The sequence below is a fragment of the Oncorhynchus masou genome, chromosome 24, assembly GCF_036934945.1.
Source record: "Oncorhynchus masou masou isolate Uvic2021 chromosome 24, UVic_Omas_1.1, whole genome shotgun sequence".
NCBI classification, from domain to species: Eukaryota; Metazoa; Chordata; class Actinopteri; order Salmoniformes; family Salmonidae; genus Oncorhynchus; species Oncorhynchus masou.
The window spans coordinates 44,995,525-45,017,251 of record NC_088235.1 but is presented as its reverse complement, the minus strand read 5'-3'; the positions used below and the strand labels follow the sequence as shown (position 1 = coordinate 45,017,251).

General features: G+C 43.4%; 1 protein-coding gene across 4 annotated transcripts; it reads right to left on the bottom strand.

Moving 5' to 3' along the window:
- Positions 1 to 496: 496 nt before the first annotated feature.
- Positions 497 to 20,703, bottom strand: LOC135512243 (atlastin-2-like). Of its 4 annotated transcripts, XR_010451386.1 has the most exons (15): positions 20,548 to 20,673; positions 13,992 to 14,359; positions 7,143 to 7,286; positions 6,875 to 6,979; positions 6,633 to 6,683; positions 6,468 to 6,524; positions 6,261 to 6,353; positions 5,662 to 5,800; positions 5,343 to 5,470; positions 5,173 to 5,229; positions 4,985 to 5,056; positions 4,482 to 4,913; positions 2,339 to 2,353; positions 1,968 to 2,221; positions 1,626 to 1,740 (listed from the first exon to the last, which is right to left on the bottom strand). XR_010451386.1 is itself a non-coding variant. In XM_064934058.1 (14 exons), exons 1-14 carry the CDS (start codon positions 20,624 to 20,626, stop codon positions 2,111 to 2,113), a joined length of 1,845 nt encoding a protein of 614 aa, XP_064790130.1. In that variant the 5' UTR covers positions 20,627 to 20,703; the 3' UTR covers positions 1,748 to 2,110. The 4 variants fall into 4 exon arrangements, 3 of the variants coding, with proteins under 3 accessions (XP_064790131.1, XP_064790130.1, XP_064790129.1); XM_064934058.1 differs by lacking the exon at positions 1,626 to 1,740 and having other exon boundaries at positions 1,748 to 2,221; positions 13,992 to 14,353; positions 20,548 to 20,703; XM_064934057.1 differs by lacking the exon at positions 1,626 to 1,740 and having other exon boundaries at positions 1,748 to 2,221.
- Between the last annotated feature and the right edge of the window lie 1,024 nt (positions 20,704 to 21,727).

Here is a 21,727-nt window from a genome sequence, read left to right as displayed (position 1 = left end):
TTTCTTGTAACAATGCTCTCTGGCTACTGACTGCATATACACACACGCACCCTGTTTTATACAAAGCGGTCTCAGTTGTGGTAGTTTGAGAATCAGACACTAAAAGGGACAGTGGATTGAATTGTGGGGTCTATCGCAAACTAAAAGAAAAACCATAACTTTACTCCAAGGCACTGCATCTGTACTCGAGTCATCACTACTGCCTGGAATCAAACCAGGGTGTATCGCAACTGGCCATGAGTGGAGTCCCATAGGGTGGCGCACAATTATCCCAGCGTCATCCTGGTTAGGCCATCCTTGTAAATAAGATTTTGTTCTTTACTTATATATCAATAAAACCAGTGTAAACTGGGTGGGAGGTAGGTCAAAAACAAAGCTCTGCGATGGTAAACCTCACTTTGGTGTTGAACTTTCACAGCTATCTACTTAGTGTATTGACAACGTCAACTGGAATGCTGTGAAATCTGCCTTTGTCCCAATAAACAAAAAGGAGTCATTAACAGTATATTGATTTTAATCATTAAGGTCAATGTACTCATTATTGAAAAAATAAATTACAGTGAATTTAAAATGCAAAAAGACATTCGGCCCACTCAAATTCCAGAAAGCGTTGTCCGAGGTGGAATTGAAGTGCTCTAGCCTCGAGTTTGTTTATATACTGGTATAGTAGAAAGAATATGCAATTTTACATGTAAGACCAATCACAAAACATTCCATAACAAGTCACTTTTAGGCCAATTCCCCCCCAAAATAAAGCCATAACACCAGAAAAATGTATATAAAGTTGCAATGTCAAAAACATCATGCATTAATTGTAAAACAAAACAAAAAAAACTGTACAAACTGGCACGTTCCTAGGCGAGACAGCTGTGGATGGAATTTGTACTCGGGTGTTGGCATAAATGATCAGTGCTGTATTAAGAGAAAAACATGCTAGATTTGCAATACCTTTGACTACTCCCACTATACTTGTGGGTTTTAGAAAAACAAGTTAAATGGTCTGAATACTTCCCCGCTAACCAATAGCTTGAACTCTAGGACCTATTCTAGCACTATGCTATGTTGACCTAATACCATGCAGCGGCTAATACTGGTAGGTAGACACTAAAGCAAGTTCAGTACCTTAATGAGGCTCAAATGCTTCCTAAATCCACCACAGTTAAAAACCAAACAATATCAGAAGAGAGGGAGGAACAGACTGGCTTGGCTACAGTATATGACCATACAGATAGTTCAGCTTGCTTCCAAAGGCACAGCGTCAGAGCTGCATTTCCCTGAATTTCCCTTGAAACCAAAGCAACTGCAATCAGTTTAATTACAGTATTAGAAACTAAAACCGGGCCAGCAAAACTGACAACTCTTCATAATTTAAAATCCTGGGTAGGGGTGGGGTTGCATCTACAAAATGGCACATTTGAGAAATGGGTCCAATTTTGGTAAAGGCAGGAGAAGACTGGCAACTCCACTTAACCTCACTGATTGTCCACCTCCCAACAGAAGGGATCTGAGAGAAGCCAGCAGTAATACAGGACACTACAGCAGACGAGGCTGGCTATACTTTGGTTTGCACAGTTCTAGGACTTAGCACACTGAGTGGGTGAGCGGATGGCGGGAGGGGGGAGGGGGTCAGTGTGACTTGATGTGCTGCGTGACCTGTTCTGTCAGACTGGCTCTGATGGAGTTGACCACAGTCTGTCTAACGTTATCCTCCATATATTGCTCACTCAGAGGCTTCAACACCTGGAGAGGAGAGAGCACAGGGGGACATGACAATAAAAATCAATAGAAAAGAACATGACAATAAGGACAAAGGGAATGAAAGAAAGGAGCGAGAAAATATTTAGCATCCAACATGCAGACCGAAAACAATGATTGTCTAAAACAAGAATTCAACTGAAAAAATATCTATGAAGTGTCAAGATGATTTATGCTGTATTTACAATCAGAAGAGTAGGTAGAGTGCCAACCTGCGCTCTACATGTAGGGTGAGCCAGGCAGACAGCATCCCTATAATTAAGACCAGCCCCATAGGCCACAAGGAATGACAAGAGCGGAATGCAGACGCATTTGGAAATAAAGAGCCAAGCAGCTAGCCAGAAAGGCTAGTTAGTCAGTCAGTCTTGTCATTGTTGTTTGAGGATAGTCTCTTTCTCTGTGCTGCTGGTAGGAAAAAGCTCCATGTGATTTGACTCTTGGTCGACTCGAAGAGTTTGGAAAGCATCTGGAGACGGGAGGTAAGGAATTAGCAGAGAAGAGCAACGTCAGAGAGACAACCAAACACAAAGAGGACACTGAAATGCACCAGGAACATGGGCAGGAAGGGAAACCTCCACCTCACCTTTCTGGAAGTCCTCTGTGAGGCAGAGAGGAGAGGGAGAGCAAGATCAGATTAAAGAAGAAAACAGATCACCAGCTGATTAGACAGGGAAAGGGCAGGCTGAAGGCTGATTGGATAGTAAAGAAAGACAGTTAACCTCACATGCACAAGTATACTTAAATGTCTTTCTTGCAAGCTCTAAACCCAACAATGCAGTAACCAGTAAAGTAGTAAGCCATAAAGTATTCAGACCCCATTTTGTTACAATATAGCCTTATTCTAAAATTGATTAAATTGTCCCCCCCCCCCCTCAATCTACACACAGTACCCCATAATGACAAGGCAGAAACAGGTTTTGAAGCAAATGTATTAAAAACATGAAATCACATTTACTGAAGTACTTTGTTGAAGCACTGTTGGCAGCAATTACAGCCTAGAGTATGATGCTTCAAGCTTAGCACACCTGTATTTGGAGAGTTTCTCCCATTCTCTGCAGATCCTGTCAAGCGCTGTCAGGTTGGATGGGAGGGCGCTGCACAGCTATTTTGCAGTTATTTCCAGAGATGTTAGATCAGGTTCAAGTCCGGTTCTGGCTGGGCCACTCAAGGACATTCAGAAACTTGCCCTGAAGCCACTCCAGCGTTGTCTTGGCTGTATGCTTAGGTTCATTGTCCTGGTGGAAGGTGAACCGTTGCCCCAGTCTGAGGTCCTGAGCACTCTGGAGCAGGTTTTCATCAAGGAACTCGCTGTACTTCGCGCCATTCATTTTCCCTTTAATCCTAACTAGTCTCCCAGTCCCTGCCGCTGAAAAACATCCCCACAGCATGATGCTGCCACCACAGTTCCCCATAGGGATGGTATTGGCCATGTGATGAGCAGTGCCTGGTTTCCTCGAGACGTGACACTTAGCATTAAGGGCAAAGAGTTCAATCTTGGTTTCATCAGAGCAGAGAATCGTTTCTCATGGTCAGAGTCCTTTAGGTGCCTTTTGGCAAACTCCAAGCAGGCTGTCATGTGCCTTTTACTCAGGAGTGGCTTCCGTCTGGCCACTACCATAAAAGGCTTGATTGTTGAGAGTGCTGCAGAGATAGAAAAAACTTCCAGAAGAACAACCATCTCCAAAGATGAGCTCTGTCAGAGTGACCATTGTGTTCTTGGTCACCTCTCTGACCAAGGCCCTTCTCCCCCGATTGCTCAGTTTGGCTGGGCGGCCAGCTCTAAGAAGAGCCTTGGTGGTTCCAAACTTCCTCCATCATTCATAAATGGAAGCCACTGTGTTCTTAGGGACCTTCATTGCTGCAATGTTTTAGATCTGTGCCTCGACAATCCTGTCTCAGAGCTCTATGGACAATTTCACCGACCTCATGGCTTGGTTTTTGCACGGACATGCACTGCCAACTGTGGGACCTTAAATAGACAGGTGTGCCCCTTTCCAACTCCTGTCCAATCAATTGAATTTACCACAGGTGGACTCCAAGTCATATAAACATTAAGGATGATCAATGGAAACAGGATTCACCTGAGCTCAATTTCAAGTCCCATAGCAAAGGGTCTGAATACTTATGTAAAGACTTTATTTTTAATACATTTTGTAAAAACTTCCAAACCCGTTTTTGCTTTGACATTATTGGGGTATTGTTTGTAGAGTGAGGATGTTTTATTTATTTTTAAAATTGGATTTTATAATTAGGCTGCATTGTAACAAAATCTGGAAAAAGTGAAGGGGTCTGAATACTTTCCGACTGCTCACAGGGTCAGTTCCAATTCTATATTTACAATGTGCAGGGATACTGGACAGCTAGAGGTAGATATGTATAGGGGGGTGATGTGACAAGGCTAAACAGAGAGATGCAGTAGCATATATGATTGTATGGGAGTGTGTGTGTGCGTAGAGTCCTGAATGTGTGAATAGAGACAGGGCAACAACAACAACAATACAAGGGTCAACTCAGATAGTCCATGTAGCCATTTTGTTAGCTAGATCGAGTTCGGGGCCAATGGGGAACTAGAGGGCCACTAGAAATCTGGAATCTGAGGGAAGGGAATCAACGTCACAGACGGGAGACAACGAGGAATTCTGCAAAGTCACTCGTCCTAAATAAAAACACTTACAGTACTCTAATTCACATATCCATACTTCTATCTTTAACATGAAAACACCCACCTGTTCCCAGAGTGTCTCTGCCAACAGGTCTATGATGGTGCCCACATCTCTGAACTCCCCTGAGTATTTTACATAGGCCCACATGCAGAGCATCATGAGGGCCACGCCCATGACCAGGTTGGCCAGCATGGCAATAGTGTTCATGCCGATGAAGCCGGTCAGCCCTGAGACGATGTAGGTGGCGAACATGACGACGAACAGCGTGGCGGGGGTGCGTGCGGCATAGAAGATGTTCTTGCCCTCGTTGTGCTTGTGGAAGTTGGAGTAGGCCTCATCCAGCTCACCCTCCAGCTGCTCCTGGTATTTCTTGCAGAAGTCCTCTCCGCCCATCTTCTTCACGGAGCGGAACTGACGCAACGAGCACTCCTTGACCTCCTCATGGCAACGTTCCAGGTCTGCAGGGGCGATGTAGGGCTTGTCCCCTCCACACACCTACCAGCGAAACACCACAGTTCAGAAATCAAACAATATTACACCGACAAACTAGGGGTGAACAAACCTACCATCTCCATGCTTTTGCTGTACATGTCTTTTGCTCCAGCAACTGCTGTAAGGTTGTTGGCTTCAGCCGTTGCCTAGGTAACATGGAAGAAAATGTGAGCAAAGTCAAACTGAGGGTTTGAGCAGAATAAGAGACTCCACAGGCTTGCTCAAAACTATTAACATCAATGTTGAACAAACCAATACAGACCTGTAACATGGACTTGGGATGAGGAAGCTCCTCCCCTTGATAAATCTTTATATAGGCCTGGGAAATAAACGTAGAGAAATTCATTTGTTGTAAAGAGAAGACATTTTTAGAATACTTTCAGGCATTTCCAGTATTCCTGTCGCCATGGGAAAGGCAGAGCGCTTACTCGCCTTAAAATACTCCACTAGATCTCTGCAGGTCACTTTCACCCCTCCAATCTCCTTCTCCACCAGGTTCTCAGGAGCCAGCAGTAAGGGCACCAGATTGCCCAGCGCCTCCTTGAAGTCACCATCAATGTCTACACAAACACAGTCAGAAGCATCGTAAAGCCCAGAGCGGTCTCCTGCCGGGGTTAACTAAGATCCTCTCCACTTCAGTATTTCAGAAAAGGGTCATGGAGTCACTGAGGATGGGATAATGTCAGGTGGATGGGATGTCATATGGACGTCAGGGGTGGAAAGGATAATTCTCTGTAGTGCAAGGCCTCACCTTTTAATCTTCCGTCAAACATGGGGTTGGTGGCCACCTTGAGGCCAGGGTGGGGCAGCAGGAAGCAACCGATGTTGGAGAAGCAGGAGTGGATATGTTTCCTCACGGTCTGCAGCTCCTCGTGCTGGTTCTGTTTCACCTGCAGAACCAATCGACACAGCTGTTACATAATATCCAAGACAGACACTGGTCTTCTGTCCAATGCTACCCCACAAGTGGCCGTTGGCCCAATTGGAACATGATACCAAACATAACACAAGTCAACGCTTCCATACACAAGGCTCAGCTGTTACATGCTACCCAATAAGACGGCTCAGCTGTTACATGCTACCCAACATGGCATAAGGTGGTATGATATCTACACTTCCAGATCCTCCTCTAAGGAGTGATACTGCAAGTCTCCTTCCATTCAGAGCTAAACTGAACAAATTTACTCATTACAATTCGTTCAAGATTTTGAATTCAAACTAATTTTGTTCAAAACTGTAGTGGAAATTCCTCTCCTGAAAAGCCACACTGGACTAGATACTATGTTTAAATTTGGAGCAGCCCATTTTAAAATTCTCCTTCACAGGCCTCATTCTCTCGTCCAGACATACCTGCAGTCTCTTCTCTAGAAAGCGGTTCCCTCCCTCCAGTCCATAGTTGTGTTCGTATGGATAGCTCCAGTCTCGGATCAGGAACATGAGTGTCTGGAACACAAACACAGGGTTACTGAGAATCAGTGCTCAGAAAGGACAAATGTGCTCGTCAAAACTGTTGAGTATATTGAAGAAAGCATATCCATTTTCAGGACAGTAACATACCTGAAAGGGTTTAAGATAGATTTCCTCCAAAGCAAGCCGGCCGTATTCTGTGAAGAGCTAAACATATGGAGTAAAGACAATGGATGTTAATCATAGCACCAACATTGTTTTCAAACACTAACAAATGCGTAACGTTCTTATTGAGGTGAGGAATGACAAACATACCTGGAGATGCTGAAGGTCATCCTCCTGAATATTCTGAGACAGGTTATACACCTGAAAACACAATAATACCACAAAATATATTTTGTACGTAAGCCAAATTCATGACAACATACCATTTCAAAATCAGCAACGAACAAATCAGGAACTCAACTGGCACAATGTGTGTGCGTGCACTCTTCTGGGTACATAATCAGTAAAACACTAATAACTCAGTCACAGGTAGGTCTATTCCATAGACTCACCTGTACAGAGCTGGTCATGGTGCTCAGGGCAAAAACTGTTGCACAGTCCTTTATGGTGGATTGGCTGTCAAAGGCTCCCTGTGTGTCCACTAACAGAACAGCAACCTGTCGAGGGTTAGGATACTGCAAGTCACCTTCAGATGATCAAGACATGATGGAAATCCACTTAAAGTACAGCCAATATGAGTTGCAGAGAGGGACATAAGATCATAAACATATTAAGACTGTTCCGCTCAATTTCAAATGGTTGTGTCAGAGTAAGGTTCACCTTGCTCCCATCTGGCTTGTTGACAACAAACACTTGACTCCAGACCTGGATCCCTGTGGTCTCCCTCTCACAGCCTCCTCTCCAGCTGAACCCTGTCAGAGGATCATCATCACCCCCCACCCACGAGTCTGACTGTTCCTGCTGCTGTGAGAGGACAACAAGAAAACAGTCATAGGTATAAACCTCTAATAAGTTATTGATTTCTGTGGGCAAGTGTATGTCATGTAGGTAGTGGTGAAAGCCCTACAGATTTATAAATAAAAGGAATTTAGTACATGCATTTGCAAATTACCACCGGAGGTCACTGTAGTATCATTCTTAGTACTAGTCCGTTTGAGATATCGGGGTAATTTTACAGAACAGCCTGTGCTGAATGCAACATGTCACACTCCGTTCAGTCTAGGCCACGTGTCAAACCCATTCCACGGAGGGCTGAGAGAGTGTCCACAGTCATCCCGTGTAATTGATTGATGAATTAAGTCCACTAATTATTAAAGAACTCCCCTCACCTTCACTTTAATAACTACCTACACGTACATATTACCTCAACACCTGTGCCCACGCACATTGTCTCTGTACCGATACCCCCTGTATATAGGCCAGCTATTGTTATTTACTGCTGCTCTTTAATTGTTATTCTTACTTAAGGCATTTTCTTAACTACATTGTTGGTTAAGGGCTGGTATGTAAGCATTTCACAGTATGGTCTACACCGGATGTCGTCGGCGCATGTGATAACATTTCATTTGACCTGGTTGTCTCGGTCTTAAGTTTTTTTTTTAAATACAGACACTAGGCCTTCCATGGAATTCATTTGAACCACCGGTCCCCCCCCCCCCAAAAAAACTTACATCTGAAGAACACCAACAGGATAACAGCTGCTGTTATGAAAAAAAAGGCCATTAGAAGTGCGCGTGTTACTCTACAAGTGCCAACAAATCCCTGTAGAAAAGGGAAGAGTAATGCAATGTTGCAGGAGTAGTAGGCTTACAATGTGATTTGACTGACAAAGTAACTAATTATACAAAACTGTAGCTCCTTGGTACAACAAGAGTATGCGGCCCAGTGTTTCCCCTTCTAAGCTAACACACGGAATTGTTTTAAGATGGTATGACCAAGGAACATTTAGACATAAGATTTGGAATTTTAGGACCCCTTTAAGTAGATAGAAAATGCATACAATTATTTGATTAAAAACATTCAGCCTCACTGCTATTAGCACATAACGCATTGAATAACAGATTCATGCACGGAAATACAGAAGTCAAAAAAATATTCTAAAAGGAAGTTTGTTTTGAAGTGTCTGTACTATATCTGAGATGTATACATAGACAAAAGGGGTAACCCAGCCATGTCACAGGGCTATAATGCTAAAGCATCCATTTAAAATCTACAGTGGCTTGCGAAAGTATTCACCCTCCTTGTCATTTTTCCTATTTTGTTGCCTTACAACCTGGAATTAAACATTGATTTTTTTGAGGAGTTTGTATCATTTGATTTACACAACATGCAAAATCTTTGTGAAACAAGAAAATAAGACAAAAACAGAAAACTTGAGCATGCATAACTATTCACCCCCCAAAGTCAATACTTTGTAGAGCCAACTTTTGCAGCTGCAAGTCTCTTGGGGTGTCTCTATAGGCTTTGTACATCTAGCCACTGGGACTTTTGCCCATTCAAGGCAAAACTGCTCCAGCGCCTTCAAATTGGATGGGTTCCGCTGGTGTACAGCAATCTAAGTCATACCACAGATTCCCAATTGGATTGAAGTCTGGGCTTTGACGAGGCCATTCCAAGACATTTAAAATGTTTTCCCTTAAACCACTCGAGTGATGCTTTAGCACTCTGCTTAGGGTCATTGTCCTACTGGAAGGTGAACCTCCGTCCCAGTCAAGTCTCCGGAAGACTGAAATAGGTTTCCCCTCAAGAATTTCCCTGTATTTAGGGCCATCCATCATTCCTTACCAGATTCTCAGTCCCAGCCGATGAAAAACATTCCCGCAGCATGATGCTGCCACTATGCTTCACTGTGGGGATGGTGCTCTCAGGGTGATGAGTTGTTGGGTTTGCACCAGACAGAGTTTTCCTTGATGGCCAAAAAGCTCAGTGTGTCTCAACTGGCCAGAGTACCTTCATCCATGCGTTTGGGCAGTCTCCCACATGGCTTTTGGAAAACACCAAACATGTTATCAGGGTTATCTTTGGTCCCTTTGTTGCCTCTGATTAATGCCCTCCTTGACTGGTCTGTAAGTTGTGGTGGGTGGCCCTCTTTGTAGGTTGCTGTGGTGCCATATTCTTTCCATTTTTGAATAATGGATTTAATGTTGCTCCGTGGGCTGATCAAAGTTTGATATTTTTTTCCTTTTTTATAACCCAACCCTGATCTGTACTTCTCCACAACTTTGTCACTGACCAGTAGTTTGGAGAGCACCTTGGCCTTCATGGTGCTGCTTGTTTGGTGGTGTGCCTTGCTTAGTGGTGTTGCAAACTCTGGGGCCTTTCAGAACATGAACTCAGCAAAAAGAGAAACATCCTCTCACTTGCAACTGTTTATTTTCAGAAAACTTAACATGTGTAAATATTTGTATGAACATAAGATTCAAACTACAAACTGAACAATTTCCACAGACATGTGACTAACAGAAATGGAATAATGTGTCCCTGAACAAAGGGGTGGGGGAAAATAAAAAGTCAGTATCTGGTGTGGCCACCAGCTGCATTAAGTACGGCAGTGCTTAATCTCCTCATGGACTGCACCAGATTTGCCAGGCCCTGCAAGTTCCCAGATATTTCGGGGGGGGGGGGACGGCCCTAGCCAGACGTGCTCAATGGGATTGAGATCCGGGCTCTTCACTGGCCATGGAAGAACACTGACAATCCTTTCTTGCAGGAAAATCAGCCATACTACTCGTTCTGTGCGTGGTGGCATTGTCATGCTGGAGGGTCATGTCAGCCTGCAGGAAGGGTACCACGTTTATTTCGGTGTTTTTCCAGAGTCAGTAGAAAGGCCTCTTCAGTGTCCTAAGTTTTCATAACAGACCTTAATTGCCTACCGTCTGTAAGCTGTTAGGGCCTTAATGACCGTTCCACAGGTGCATGTTCATTAATTGTTTATGATTCATTGAACAAGCATGGGCAACAGTGTTTAAACCCTTCACAATTAAGATATTTGGATTTTTACAAATTCTTTGAAAGACCAGGTCGTTTGTTTTTTTGCTGAGAGAGACAGACCATGTGAAATCAAACTAATTATGTGACTTCTGAAGGTAATTGGTTGCACCAGATCTTATTTAACAAAGGGGGTGAATACATATTGCCGCACCACTTTTCAGTTTTTTATTTTTACCCCCTTTTTCCTCCCCAATTTCGTGGTATCCAATTGTTATTAGTTACTATCTTGTCTCATCACTACAACTCCTGTACGGGCTCGGGAGAGACGAATGTCGAAAGCCATGCGTCCTCCGAAACACAACTCAACCAAGCCGCACTGCTTCTTAACACAGCGCACATCCATCCCGGAAGCCAGCCGCAACAATGTGCTAGCTCGTGCTTGGTCCACCTTGCTTGTTCTGCCCACTATGCTTAATTTGCTCCCACTGCGCTTAATTCTCTCCTACTGTGCTTAATTTGCTCCCACTGTAAACACAGATTAACCATCTTGGTTTAGTTACAAATATCATCAGATATGAAAGATCAGGAAAACACACGCGCTTCCATATTTTTATAACTTGTACTGGGCTACTTTCAGACAAGTCGTGCGGCTTGTGGGCACCCATGCAAAAAAAAAAAAAACTAGGTTAAACTGATTTTTGTATTATGCTAATTAGAAGTGCATCACTAAGCTAAGGATCCTGGGACTAAACACCTCCCACTGCAACTGGATCCTGGACTTCCTGATGGGCCACCCCAGGTGGTGAGGGTAGGTAGCAACGCATCTGCCATGCTGATCCTCAACACTGGAGCTCCCCAGGGGTGCGTGCTCAGTCTCCTCCTGTACTCCCTGTTCACCCACGTCTGCATGACCAGGCACGACTCAAACACCATCATTAAGTTTGCAGACGACACAACAGTGGTAGGCCTGACCAGACTATAGGGAGGAAGTCAGAGACCTGGCCGTGTGGTGCCAGAATAACAACCTATCCCTCAATGTAACCAAGACTAAGGAGATGGTTGTGGACTACAGGAAAAGGAGGACCGAGCACGCCCCCAATCTCATCGGCGGAGCCGTTGTGGAGTAGGTTGAGCGCTTCAAGTTCCTCGGTGTCCACATCAACAAACTAGACTGATCCAAACACACCAAGACAGTCGTGAAGAGGGCACGACAAAACCTATTCCTCCTCAGGAGACTGAAAAGATTTGGCATGGGTCCTGAGATCCTCAAACGGTTCTACAGCTGCAACATCAAGAACATCCTGACTGGTTGCATCACTGCCTGGTACAGCAATTGCTCGGCCTCTGACCGTAAGGCACTACAGAGGGTAGTGCGTACAACCCAGAACATCACTGGGCCTAAGCTGCCTGCCATCCAGGATCTCGACACCAGGCCGTGTCAGAAGAAGGCCCTAAAAATGGTCAAGACTTCTCTACTACCGCATGGCAAGCAGTACCGGGGAGCCAAGTCTATGACAAAACGGCTTCTCAACAGTTTTTACCCCCAAGCCATAAGACTCCCAAACTGGTAATCAAATGCCTACCCGGATTATTTGCATAGTGTACCCCCCCGTGATTTCCACAGGACCGCAGATATTGACTCGAGGGTTAAAAAGATCCTACAGTGTAATTAAACAAGGATATTACAGTGTGCGCAAAAGCAGACTTCAGATAAGCTTTAGTTCTATTGTCTCTCGGTCTCCTCCCTCTGTATGTCAACCAGTCCAGTCAGTCAATCTAACTGCCACACACACACAGAAGAGCAGACTCTCCAGCAGGAAATGTGACTGGAATGGAGTGTTCAAATTCTAGGCCGTAAAAAGAGCACAGATGTGCAGACACCAGGAGGAAATTAAATGATTAATCTAAAGGTTACAACCTGCTGGAGAATAAAATGGGGGACACTCAATGATCTCTGCAGTTCTTTCGGTTTATTCTGGACTGGAACTAGTGCAACACAGAGCAATCCTGAAATCTCATCCAGGGTCAGGTTTGAGTGCATCGTCGTCTCAAAGAAACAATAAGCAATCAGAGTCAAGCAATCACTGCTCCTCCTCAATATGCAGGAGTACTGGTTAGTCAAGATATTTGTACATGTTGGTATGTGTAAATTGGATAAATAATTAACAGTGAGTAACAGCAGTGTAAAAACAAGGGGGCGGGGAGAAATCAAAATAGTCCGGGTGGCCATTTTTAAGCAGTCTTATGGCTTAGGGGTAGCAGCTGATAAGGTGACTGGAGTATGAAAAAAAACTATTTATAGAGCAGAATATAACGATATCCCTTTCCCAAGTTTCCTGACATACACTACATCACTACATGACCAAAAGTATGTGGACACCTGCTTATCAGACATCTCAAAATTCCAAAATCATGGACATTAATATAGAGTTGGTCCACCCTTTGTTGCTCTAACAGCCTCCACTTTTCTGGGAAGGCTTTCCACTAGATGTTGGAACATTGCTACGGAGACTTGCTTACATTCAGCAACAAGAGCATTAGTGAGGTCGGGCACAGATACTGGGCGATTAAGCTTGGCTTTCCAATTCATCCAAAAGGTGTTCGATGGGGTTTGTGCACAGGGGCATTGTCATGCTGCAACAGGGAAGTGCCTTCCCAAACTGTTGTCATAAAGTTGGAAACATGAAACGAGAATGGCATTGTATTCTGTAGCGTTAAGTTCTCCCTTCACTGGAATTAAGGGGCCTAGCCCAAACCATGAAAAATAAAATACATTTAAAAAACAGCCCCGATTTCTACGTGCTACGCACTTCAGCACTCGGTGGTCTACCACTTTGCGGCTGAGCCGTTGTTGCTCCTAAATGTGCACTTCCAGTTTACCGGGGCAGCTCTAGCAGGGCAGAAATTTGGCATCCTATGACAGTGCCACCTGAAAGTCAGTGAGCTTGTCAGTAAGGCCTTCTACTGCCAATATTTTTCAATGTCTATGAAGATTGCATGGCTGTGTGCTCGATTTCATACACCGGTCAGCAACGCATGTGGCTGAAATAGCCAAACCCACTAATTTAAAGGGGTGTCCACATCCATTTTTATATATAGTGTGTGAAATGACATGAAGATAGCGATACTCTAGCAGTCTAGGAATGGAAGATGTATTTTGTGGGAAGTAAAGAGCCTGAAGGAATCACACCACTAAATTAATCCCAATGGATTTATTTTTTTAAATAATATCCATGTAGAGCCATTAGCTGACTTTCCGTTTACAGCGATTTTATAAACCCCTAGATGGACATTATGTGCAGCAGACAATAAGGTGTGTAAGTGTGTCATTAATCTGGGAATACAGGACTCTAATAAAGGGTTTATTCAGGATCTCCAAACTTCTTTACAAATGTTAGTATTGAACCGACAACCGAGAGATGACCCTGAAAAGGTGAGCAGCGTTACATAACACGTTTTAATTCACACTACCCTCGGGGTTATGTTAATGACTTGAAAATAGATTGTCTTTTCGCTGTGAACTGTGGTTAAAAGCACTTGCAAGCAGTATCAACAAAGTTGTTAAATTGGTCCTTGCTTAAAATCTTCAACCGGATCTGCCCTAAGTTTATTTAGCCTAATCTATAAGTAGGGCCAGAGTTTTTTTCCAGGTCAGGTCACATGGTCAGAAATATCAGTATTCTACATAAATACAGTGAATTGTATGTACTGTAGGTATAAGTGTGAACCTGGTTATACCTGGTTGAGCATGTATCGGAGCATGAAGTCCAGCAGGAAGGACTTGCCCTTGCGGAAGGCCCCGGCGACTGACACCACCACCACATTGAGGTCTCTGACATCCTCCTGCAGTAGGAGCTTCTCCAGGGCCTCAGTGTCCAGCTCAAATTTGTGGTCGTCCTCGTGGGCCAGGACTATCTGGATGGGCCGAGCCTTCTCGGCCAACCCCACCACAGGCTCCTCTTCAATTGGCTGCTCCTTAACATGACTCAGCTCTGGGGCCTGTTCCCACTCGTCTGTTCCGCTGTCAGCCTCTGCCCAAGGCGCTATCCTGGAATGAGGCCTCAGATCTGGCAGGGACAGAGGAACATCCTCTACACCACCTGCACCTGACAGAACAGGACACACAGGTTTCATGCTGTTAAGAGCAGGGAGAGGTCAACAGTGCACATGGCGTAGTTTAAACTTTACACATCACAAGGAAAGGTTTCAGAGAGAAGTGTAGTCTGTCTTCTCAAAAAAAGTTAGTCATTAGTCTTATCTTAGAGGATTCCAGCATCTGAACTTCAAATCAACCCAAGACATTTTCCATATTATTGAACATTCCATGGCAATTCCTGGCCATGATATTTGTTGCATGCTGCCAGTACATTACCACAGGACTGCACTGCACACACTTGGGTATTAGGAAACGTATTGGCGAAAGGGAGACAAAAGCCAGGGGTATTGTGGGATGAATGTACTAGGCCTTCATATTTGGCCCTGTGTCTATAGCACCTACACTACGCAGTATATTTTATGTATCAAGGCTATGACCTCGGAGATCAACGTCACAAAAGGAAAGCATTTCAAACAGCTTTCAGTTTTACCTTTTAATATTTCCCGGAAAGGGTGTCTAATGGAAGGCATTCCCTTTCTAGAAACGTGTGGGAATCGCTCTACATCAGAGACGTCACTATCACAGTAGACAAACACCTAAACCAACACCCTGGGAACTGGTATGACAGGTAATTGGGACTGCTCGTGCTCATGCAAACAAGCATCCTACAACTGCCATCACAATTAGACAAAAAAAAAAAGAAGTTGTGTTTCAAGGAGACCTTTGGAAAGTATGGTTCACAACATACCAGAAACACCAAGCAAGACTCCAAGGAAAACATCAATCTGCCCATTGACATTTTCCTCAGAGCTGACAGTCTTACAGGACATGTGTGATTTGAACATGAAGAAAAACCATCATACCTAATAACAACCCCATCCAAAGCTCAGAGTGAGGATTTGGTGTAAGGCAGGTTTGAACGCTGGGTGCTGGGCTGTCCTCTGCCGAACAGCAGTGGGCTGACTGGGAACTATGGCTGATGCCAGGAGAGGGTTTGCCGAACAGAAGGTATGAGAGAACAGGACAGCATTCTGCAGAGCATTCTCCAGAGCAGAGCTTACACCGAAGAGGCATCCTGCTGATTCTGGTATAATGACTGTCTCGTCTGCCAACAGACAGCATTCACTGTGGGTTTGAGACCGCTAGATAAACAACGCTGTACAAAAAAACAAATTTTAAAAAAGACACTAAAATCACACCAAACAATAACCCAGAGACTAACAGTGGTTTTATAAATGTATTCTACAGCTAGACAGACATCCATATCACAGAGTTGGTTTTTTAGCCTCAGTGACAGTAAAGCTGAATTTATATACAAACAAGTCAGGACAAAAGCTCCAGCTCCGGACACCTCAGTATTTCCACACATTGGCAGACAAGCAATTAACACCAGTCTGATTAATAATCACCTGCAACACATGCAGAGTAGCATGATAGCGGGTCAGGATGAGAAATAGAAGACTCACAGGGAGAATCGGGTAAGGGCATCTAACTTGTCAGACTGCTCTGAACTTAATTCACATAAAACGACAGTACTTTACATCCCGCGTCAGCCCAGCTTAAAAGGATAACCCAAACATGCACCTCTTAGGGTCCTTTATCCCAATATTGGGCTAATGTTACTCCAAGGACCCTACATATTCTGTTTAAAGGGTGAATTGGCTATGGAAGACAAAAACAGCCAAATTCACCATCTAAAATGTGAATGATTCTCAATTGCTGTAAGGTTCTAGAAACAAATCCCTCGACACTTATCACAACAAAATAATTTCACAAATGAAAAGTACAGTTTTAGCAGGATGCAGCCAACAGTATTTTTCAGTGACCACACGTCTTTGGTGTCTGTCTTTGGTTTACACACAGGTGTTCAGAAAAGCAGATTGCCAATTAGCACAGGTAGTCCACCGATTTCCCTAAACAAGCACTGTAACATGGAAATATGGCCATGTGGGTATCCTAACCCTATAAAGTTAAAGTTATGTATCCATTTCACCTTAATAACATTATGTCTCACCGATATGAAAGAGGTTTTAATGCTTCCAAAACCGTACCCCAAGAGATGCGTGTTAATGTTTAGACCGAGCGTCGCAGCTCTTAACAAAACTCCCCCCTATAGAAGACGCCTTCGTCCAATGACTCGAGTAATGTAACAGAGTCATGATCAAGGATTAGGCCCCTCTATGCATCTATCAAGGCAGTGGAATAAGTAGCTGTAGTCAGCATGAAGTGCCAATGCTGTTATAGGAGCCATAGGAGATAGACAAAACATTCACTACTCTACAAGGACTGGGCTGCTGAGAATTCCTATGGGGCTGATGGGAAGAAACCATTTACTGCAAGTGCTGCCGAGGGAAGCTAGAGGTTAGGCTAATACACAGTCCAATCCCTCTACCTTTGAGCAAACTGAGACGTTTACAAAAATGTGCAGGCTTATCATTACTTTTATCTTTCCACAGTTCTCTTCTGTTGCATCGTATCAGCCCTGATCAGGGTCTATTGGCAGGCCATGTATGCAGGCAGTGGAGGTCTACATCTCAGTTCAGTATCTGAAACTGATCTCTCCCCTTTACTACATCTGAAGCCTTGAGAAGCCACGACAACACACTTAGCCACATGTCTGTGGGAATTTTCTTCAGAGGAAAGGAACATTTCATACAACGCAAAACCCCAGTCCCACTCTCCTTTTTGGCAACACTGCGGACTGGTGCCAACTCCAGGAGACTACTCCCTCTCTGGACCGGAGTCAAGGAGGGTAAATGCTCAACTGCATTCTTGTTTTATTTTTTTTATGAATAATCTATCATATCCCCCATTTGCACAAAATACTTACTGTCCAACACGCAATACAATATTTCAACCACTAGCAGATGTGCATACGCATGGTCTAAAGTTTGCGGTGAGGTAAGCACACTCACTTCAAGTTAAATTGTTATGAAAGCCAACTTTTGCGTGAAAACTGGCACATGCACATTTTGGGCTATATTTTATACGTACGCACAGCTTATAAAATTAAGCTCCTGTAACCCAAGGACAAAGTGCAGCCCCAGTGAGTGTTAACTATTGCCACAAACAAAGCCAGCTGTATTTTGCACTTATACAAGTGGCATGTCACAAGGCTAAAAGGATTTAAGCGACACACATTACTGAAATGTCAAAAATAACCTGGGTTCTCTTCAGAATCTTCCATTTTCCTGCTGACTGATTTCTGTACACATCAACATTGGTACACAAATAATTGTGCCAGATTGTGACTGCTGTTCAGTGAGAAAGATGTTAGGTAGGGTTGAAAGGAATTTTCCCCATGTGTAACCAATAGATTAGAACAGCTGAGAAAATGTAGTTAAGGCTACACATCTATCACGTTACAATAGAGTTGACAGCCGTTACACCTGAGGGGGAGAGAAAACGCATCTGATGTTCTCCTTGCTTCAATCAAGGAATCTGATGCAATGACACAGAATGGGCATGGAAAACCAGAGGAGCAAAGCTTTTCATTTTCTATATATTAAGCCTACTTTGGTGACCAGTTAACATTAGGCCTAGTTGAACTGGGTTTCAGTTGCACTGCAAGATGACTAAAGTCGTCACTGGCTATTTCAAGAGGGGAACATTAGATTCAAAGAAAAGCCAGAGGGTCCCTAACTTTACACAAATAACTTAAGAATGCCTGGTTGTCTAAATCAAAAAGGAGTTCAAACTAATAACACCCCACTTTTAATATCCCAAACAGCAGAGTTAATAACTAGAAAATGTTAGCTAGCAAGAAAGGAAAGCCTGTTGTGCCAAGCTTGCCTGAAGATGGATGTTAATTGTTTTCAATTAGAGCATGACAGCAAATGCCGTTGAGGCTGGCGGTAAATACAGTCAGACGCTAAGGTAGATGGGACTTGCCGCCAGAGTTTAAATATTTAAACTTTTGCTGTAGTTTGTTTTCTACTGGATGTTGATTTGCACTGCGTTTACTGAAATAACCATAGCAGCGCATAGCGTCGTGCCATCACCATCTTTGTCCTGTTATGTCGACTGGTAGGACGTTTTTGCGGCCCTTGTCTAAAAGCAGCATCATGCTCTCTCAAATCTTATTAGCCAATGCCAGTCACGTGATCGGGTCATTCTCACAGGCATCACAGGTTCGAAGTAGGCTAATAGTAAAGACCGACACGTCGGTGATGCAACGGCTTGCGTCCTTATCGATTTCCCGAGGCTCATATTGAAGACAGAAGAACTGTCCACATTTACTTTGTCAGCAAACAAGAGTAATGAACAGCAAAAGCAGCAGCCTATGTCAGTCTACTATCCTCATAGAATAGGTCAACTTTTGTACTTAATATATTGTTCTATTCAAGAAATAAATATTCCAAACAGACTCTGGGACAGATCCCAAATTAATACAACCACAGTATACAAAAAATAAGAATGTTTAAAAGCAATGAGGCTGATGCAACAGAAAAACATTTAGCTTAAAATAAAATACATTACATTACAAGGGCAGCAATGCACACAGCTGGCTAAGCGTGAAGGTCCCAAAATGCAACTGGCGGGAAAACACCGTTCTCCAATGCAACAACTGTTTCATGAGAGATGAAAATATCATTTTTAAGTGTTAAAAATGGGAAGAACTAAATATGTAACTACCATGGGTTGTTCATATGACTAGGAGGGTGTCTTTTCCGGAGACACCTGAAACCCCACCTCTTCAAGGAATACCTAGGATAGGATAAAGCAATCCTTCTCACCCCCCCCTTAAATGATTTAGATGCACTATTGTAAAGTGGCTGTTCCACTGATGTCAGAAGGTGAATTCACCAATTTGTAAGTCGCTCTGGATAAGAGCGTCTGCTAAATGACTTAAATGTAATGTAAATGTAAATGTTTGGCTGCTGGACAATGAAAGAATGTTGAAAACATCAGAAACACTGGCGTCAATGATATAAGGAAGTGTTCAAATAATCCTATTGACATGCCTGTGGTCGGAACACAGTAAGACATCCCTCAATAAAAAACATCCAGGTTTTATACAATTACGTTTCAATAGCGTAAACATTTTTACTCTAGGGCGAGGTGGTCGATGTTGCGGTGCGCAACAGGCACTACCTTTCCTCTCCTATCTGAACAAACAGTGCCTAGAGTATGACATAATCAAGCCTTCAGACAAGTGGTCACCAACCTGTGTAAAGAGGACTTTTGCAGTCAAAAAGCAAACAGATCTACCATTCAACTTTTTTTTAAACTAGTCTTAGTCTTCAATTTTGAAATGAATCTAATTAAAACAGTTCAGTTCTGTGCAGCATGCAGGCCTAATACATTATCACAGCATAGTGGCTATATGCCTGGCAATATCGTTCTTCTCAGATCATACTTCAAAACTCAAGCTAGGATAACAAAATCGATCAGTTGGTGTAGCACTTGCAATGCACAGCCGAGTATAAATTGAAACAATTTGCTTTTTTTATTATACTGGTCTGATGGTACCTGCATCGGATGGTCATGGTGCTTTTCAAGAAAAACAACTAAGTTAAAAATATTTTAATAAAGTCAGTGATGTTCAGGTCGGAAAGTCGGGGCGTGTGTAAGCGTAACTGGGGAATAAGTGTAGTTCATCAACTGGAGGCACACAGGGTATGTTTCTGCTACATTAATTGTATATTGTTATCCTACTGATATGAAAGATACGGCAGTATATTTTGAAAACGGCTTTGCAAGTGATGATTGACGTTTATAAAACGTTGAACCCCAGCGAAACTAACTGCTGAAAATCCTATGGAGAAAACGGTTTTCGAGAGGGCTTGCTGCAAGGAAACTGTTAGTGACAGCTGGTTCGATAACGTTACATTATTTAGCCAACACATGTCCCACAACCATATATGCATGTAAATTACAACTCTCGTATGAAATGCAAAAAGTACCCCAATGTCTGGGGCTGAACCACGGAACAGCGGGCAACACGCGCAGTATGAAATGACGGACCAGGCCAGGTGAGGTGAGTGACGGCTGGTCTGCACAAGCGGGGACGAAATAGCTAGCCAGCTAAGCTACACAATACACCTTTCACTGGCCGGGTCCCTGAAAAGTAAAAACATAGCTTGGCTACTGGAGGTTGCGACACTCAGGAGAAGCAAAGCCAAACGAGGTAGATTTCAGTTCGTCAGTCTCAAGCACATATCCAACTCCATATTTTCTTGTCATATAAAACGTTACCTTCGTCAAAGACGTGTCTTTTGTGGTTTTGTTCGAAATGATTCCTCTTACTCAGCCCGCTCAATCTCACCTCCGCCATCTTGTCCTGTTTAAATTGAAATAGTCACACGTAGCTGACGTCAAAGAACCCAGTTTCGCTGCTTTCTTTTAGGAAGTTCACGTTGCCTGATGGTTATCCGCTGGGTCCTAAGAAAGATCCAGTGCAGTACACCATCAGTGGCCGATGTCCAATCAGTGTTTTAAAGTAACTCAGTAAAAATACTTTGAAGTACTACTTAAGTCGTTTTTGGGGGTATCTGTACTTGACTTTACTATTTATATTTTGACTATGTCTAATTTTACTCCACTACATCCCTAAAGAAAGGGAACCGTGGTATATTTGCTATTTGGGGCGGCAGGGTAGGCTAGTGGTTCGTGCGTTGGACGAGCTGACAAATCTGTCGTTCTGCCCCTGAACAGGCAGTTAACCCACTGTTCCTAGGCCGTCATTGAAAATAAGAATTTGTTCTTGTTTTTTTCCACCTTTATTTAACCAGGTAGGCTAGTTGAGAACAAGTTCTCATTTGCAACTGCGACTTGGTCAAGATAAAGCATAGCAGTGTGAACAGACAACAACAAAGAGTTACACATGGAGTAAACAATTAACAAGTCGATAACACAGTAGAAAAAAAGAGTCTATATACATTGTGTGCAAAAGGCATGAGGAGGTAGGCGAATAATTACAATTTTGCAGATTAACACTGGAGTGATAAATGATCAGATGGTCATGTACAGGTAGAGATATTGGTGTGCAAAAAAGCAGAAAAGTAAATAAATATAAACAGTATGGGGATGAGGTAGGTAAAATTGGGTGGGCTATTGGATGGTTAAATAAAGGTTAATAATAATAATATTTACTACAAACCCTGAGGTGCCTTAGTGCTATTATAAACTGGTTACCAATGCAATTAGAGCAGTAAAAATACATGTTTTGTCATACCGGTGGTATACGGCTTTCAGCCAATCAGCATTCAGGACTCGAACCACCCAGTTTTTAAGGAGCTGTACAGAGCCCTCTTCTTTGTTACAAAATACGGGAGGCGCACAGCGACGCGGTAGGGAGCTCAATTTGGCCTCTGCACGCCTTCAAAGGCTCCGCAGTTGGAACTGCTGACCACATTTCGGATCAAGCAGAAATAGC

Excerpts from the sequence above, each read along its gene's own strand:
- LOC135512243 (XM_064934057.1), bottom strand. The coding sequence starts at position 20,626 with ATGGCGGAGGTGAGATTGAGCGGGCTGAGTAAGAGGAATCATTTCGAA. Across the intron at positions 6,980-7,142 it reads ACAAGCCAGATGGGAGCAAG|GTTGCTGTTCTGTTAGTGGA; the intron begins GTGAACCTTACT and ends AACCCTCGACAG. Across the intron at positions 4,914-4,984 it reads ACAGCAAAAGCATGGAGATG|GTGTGTGGAGGGGACAAGCC; the intron begins GTAGGTTTGTTC and ends TTTCGCTGGTAG.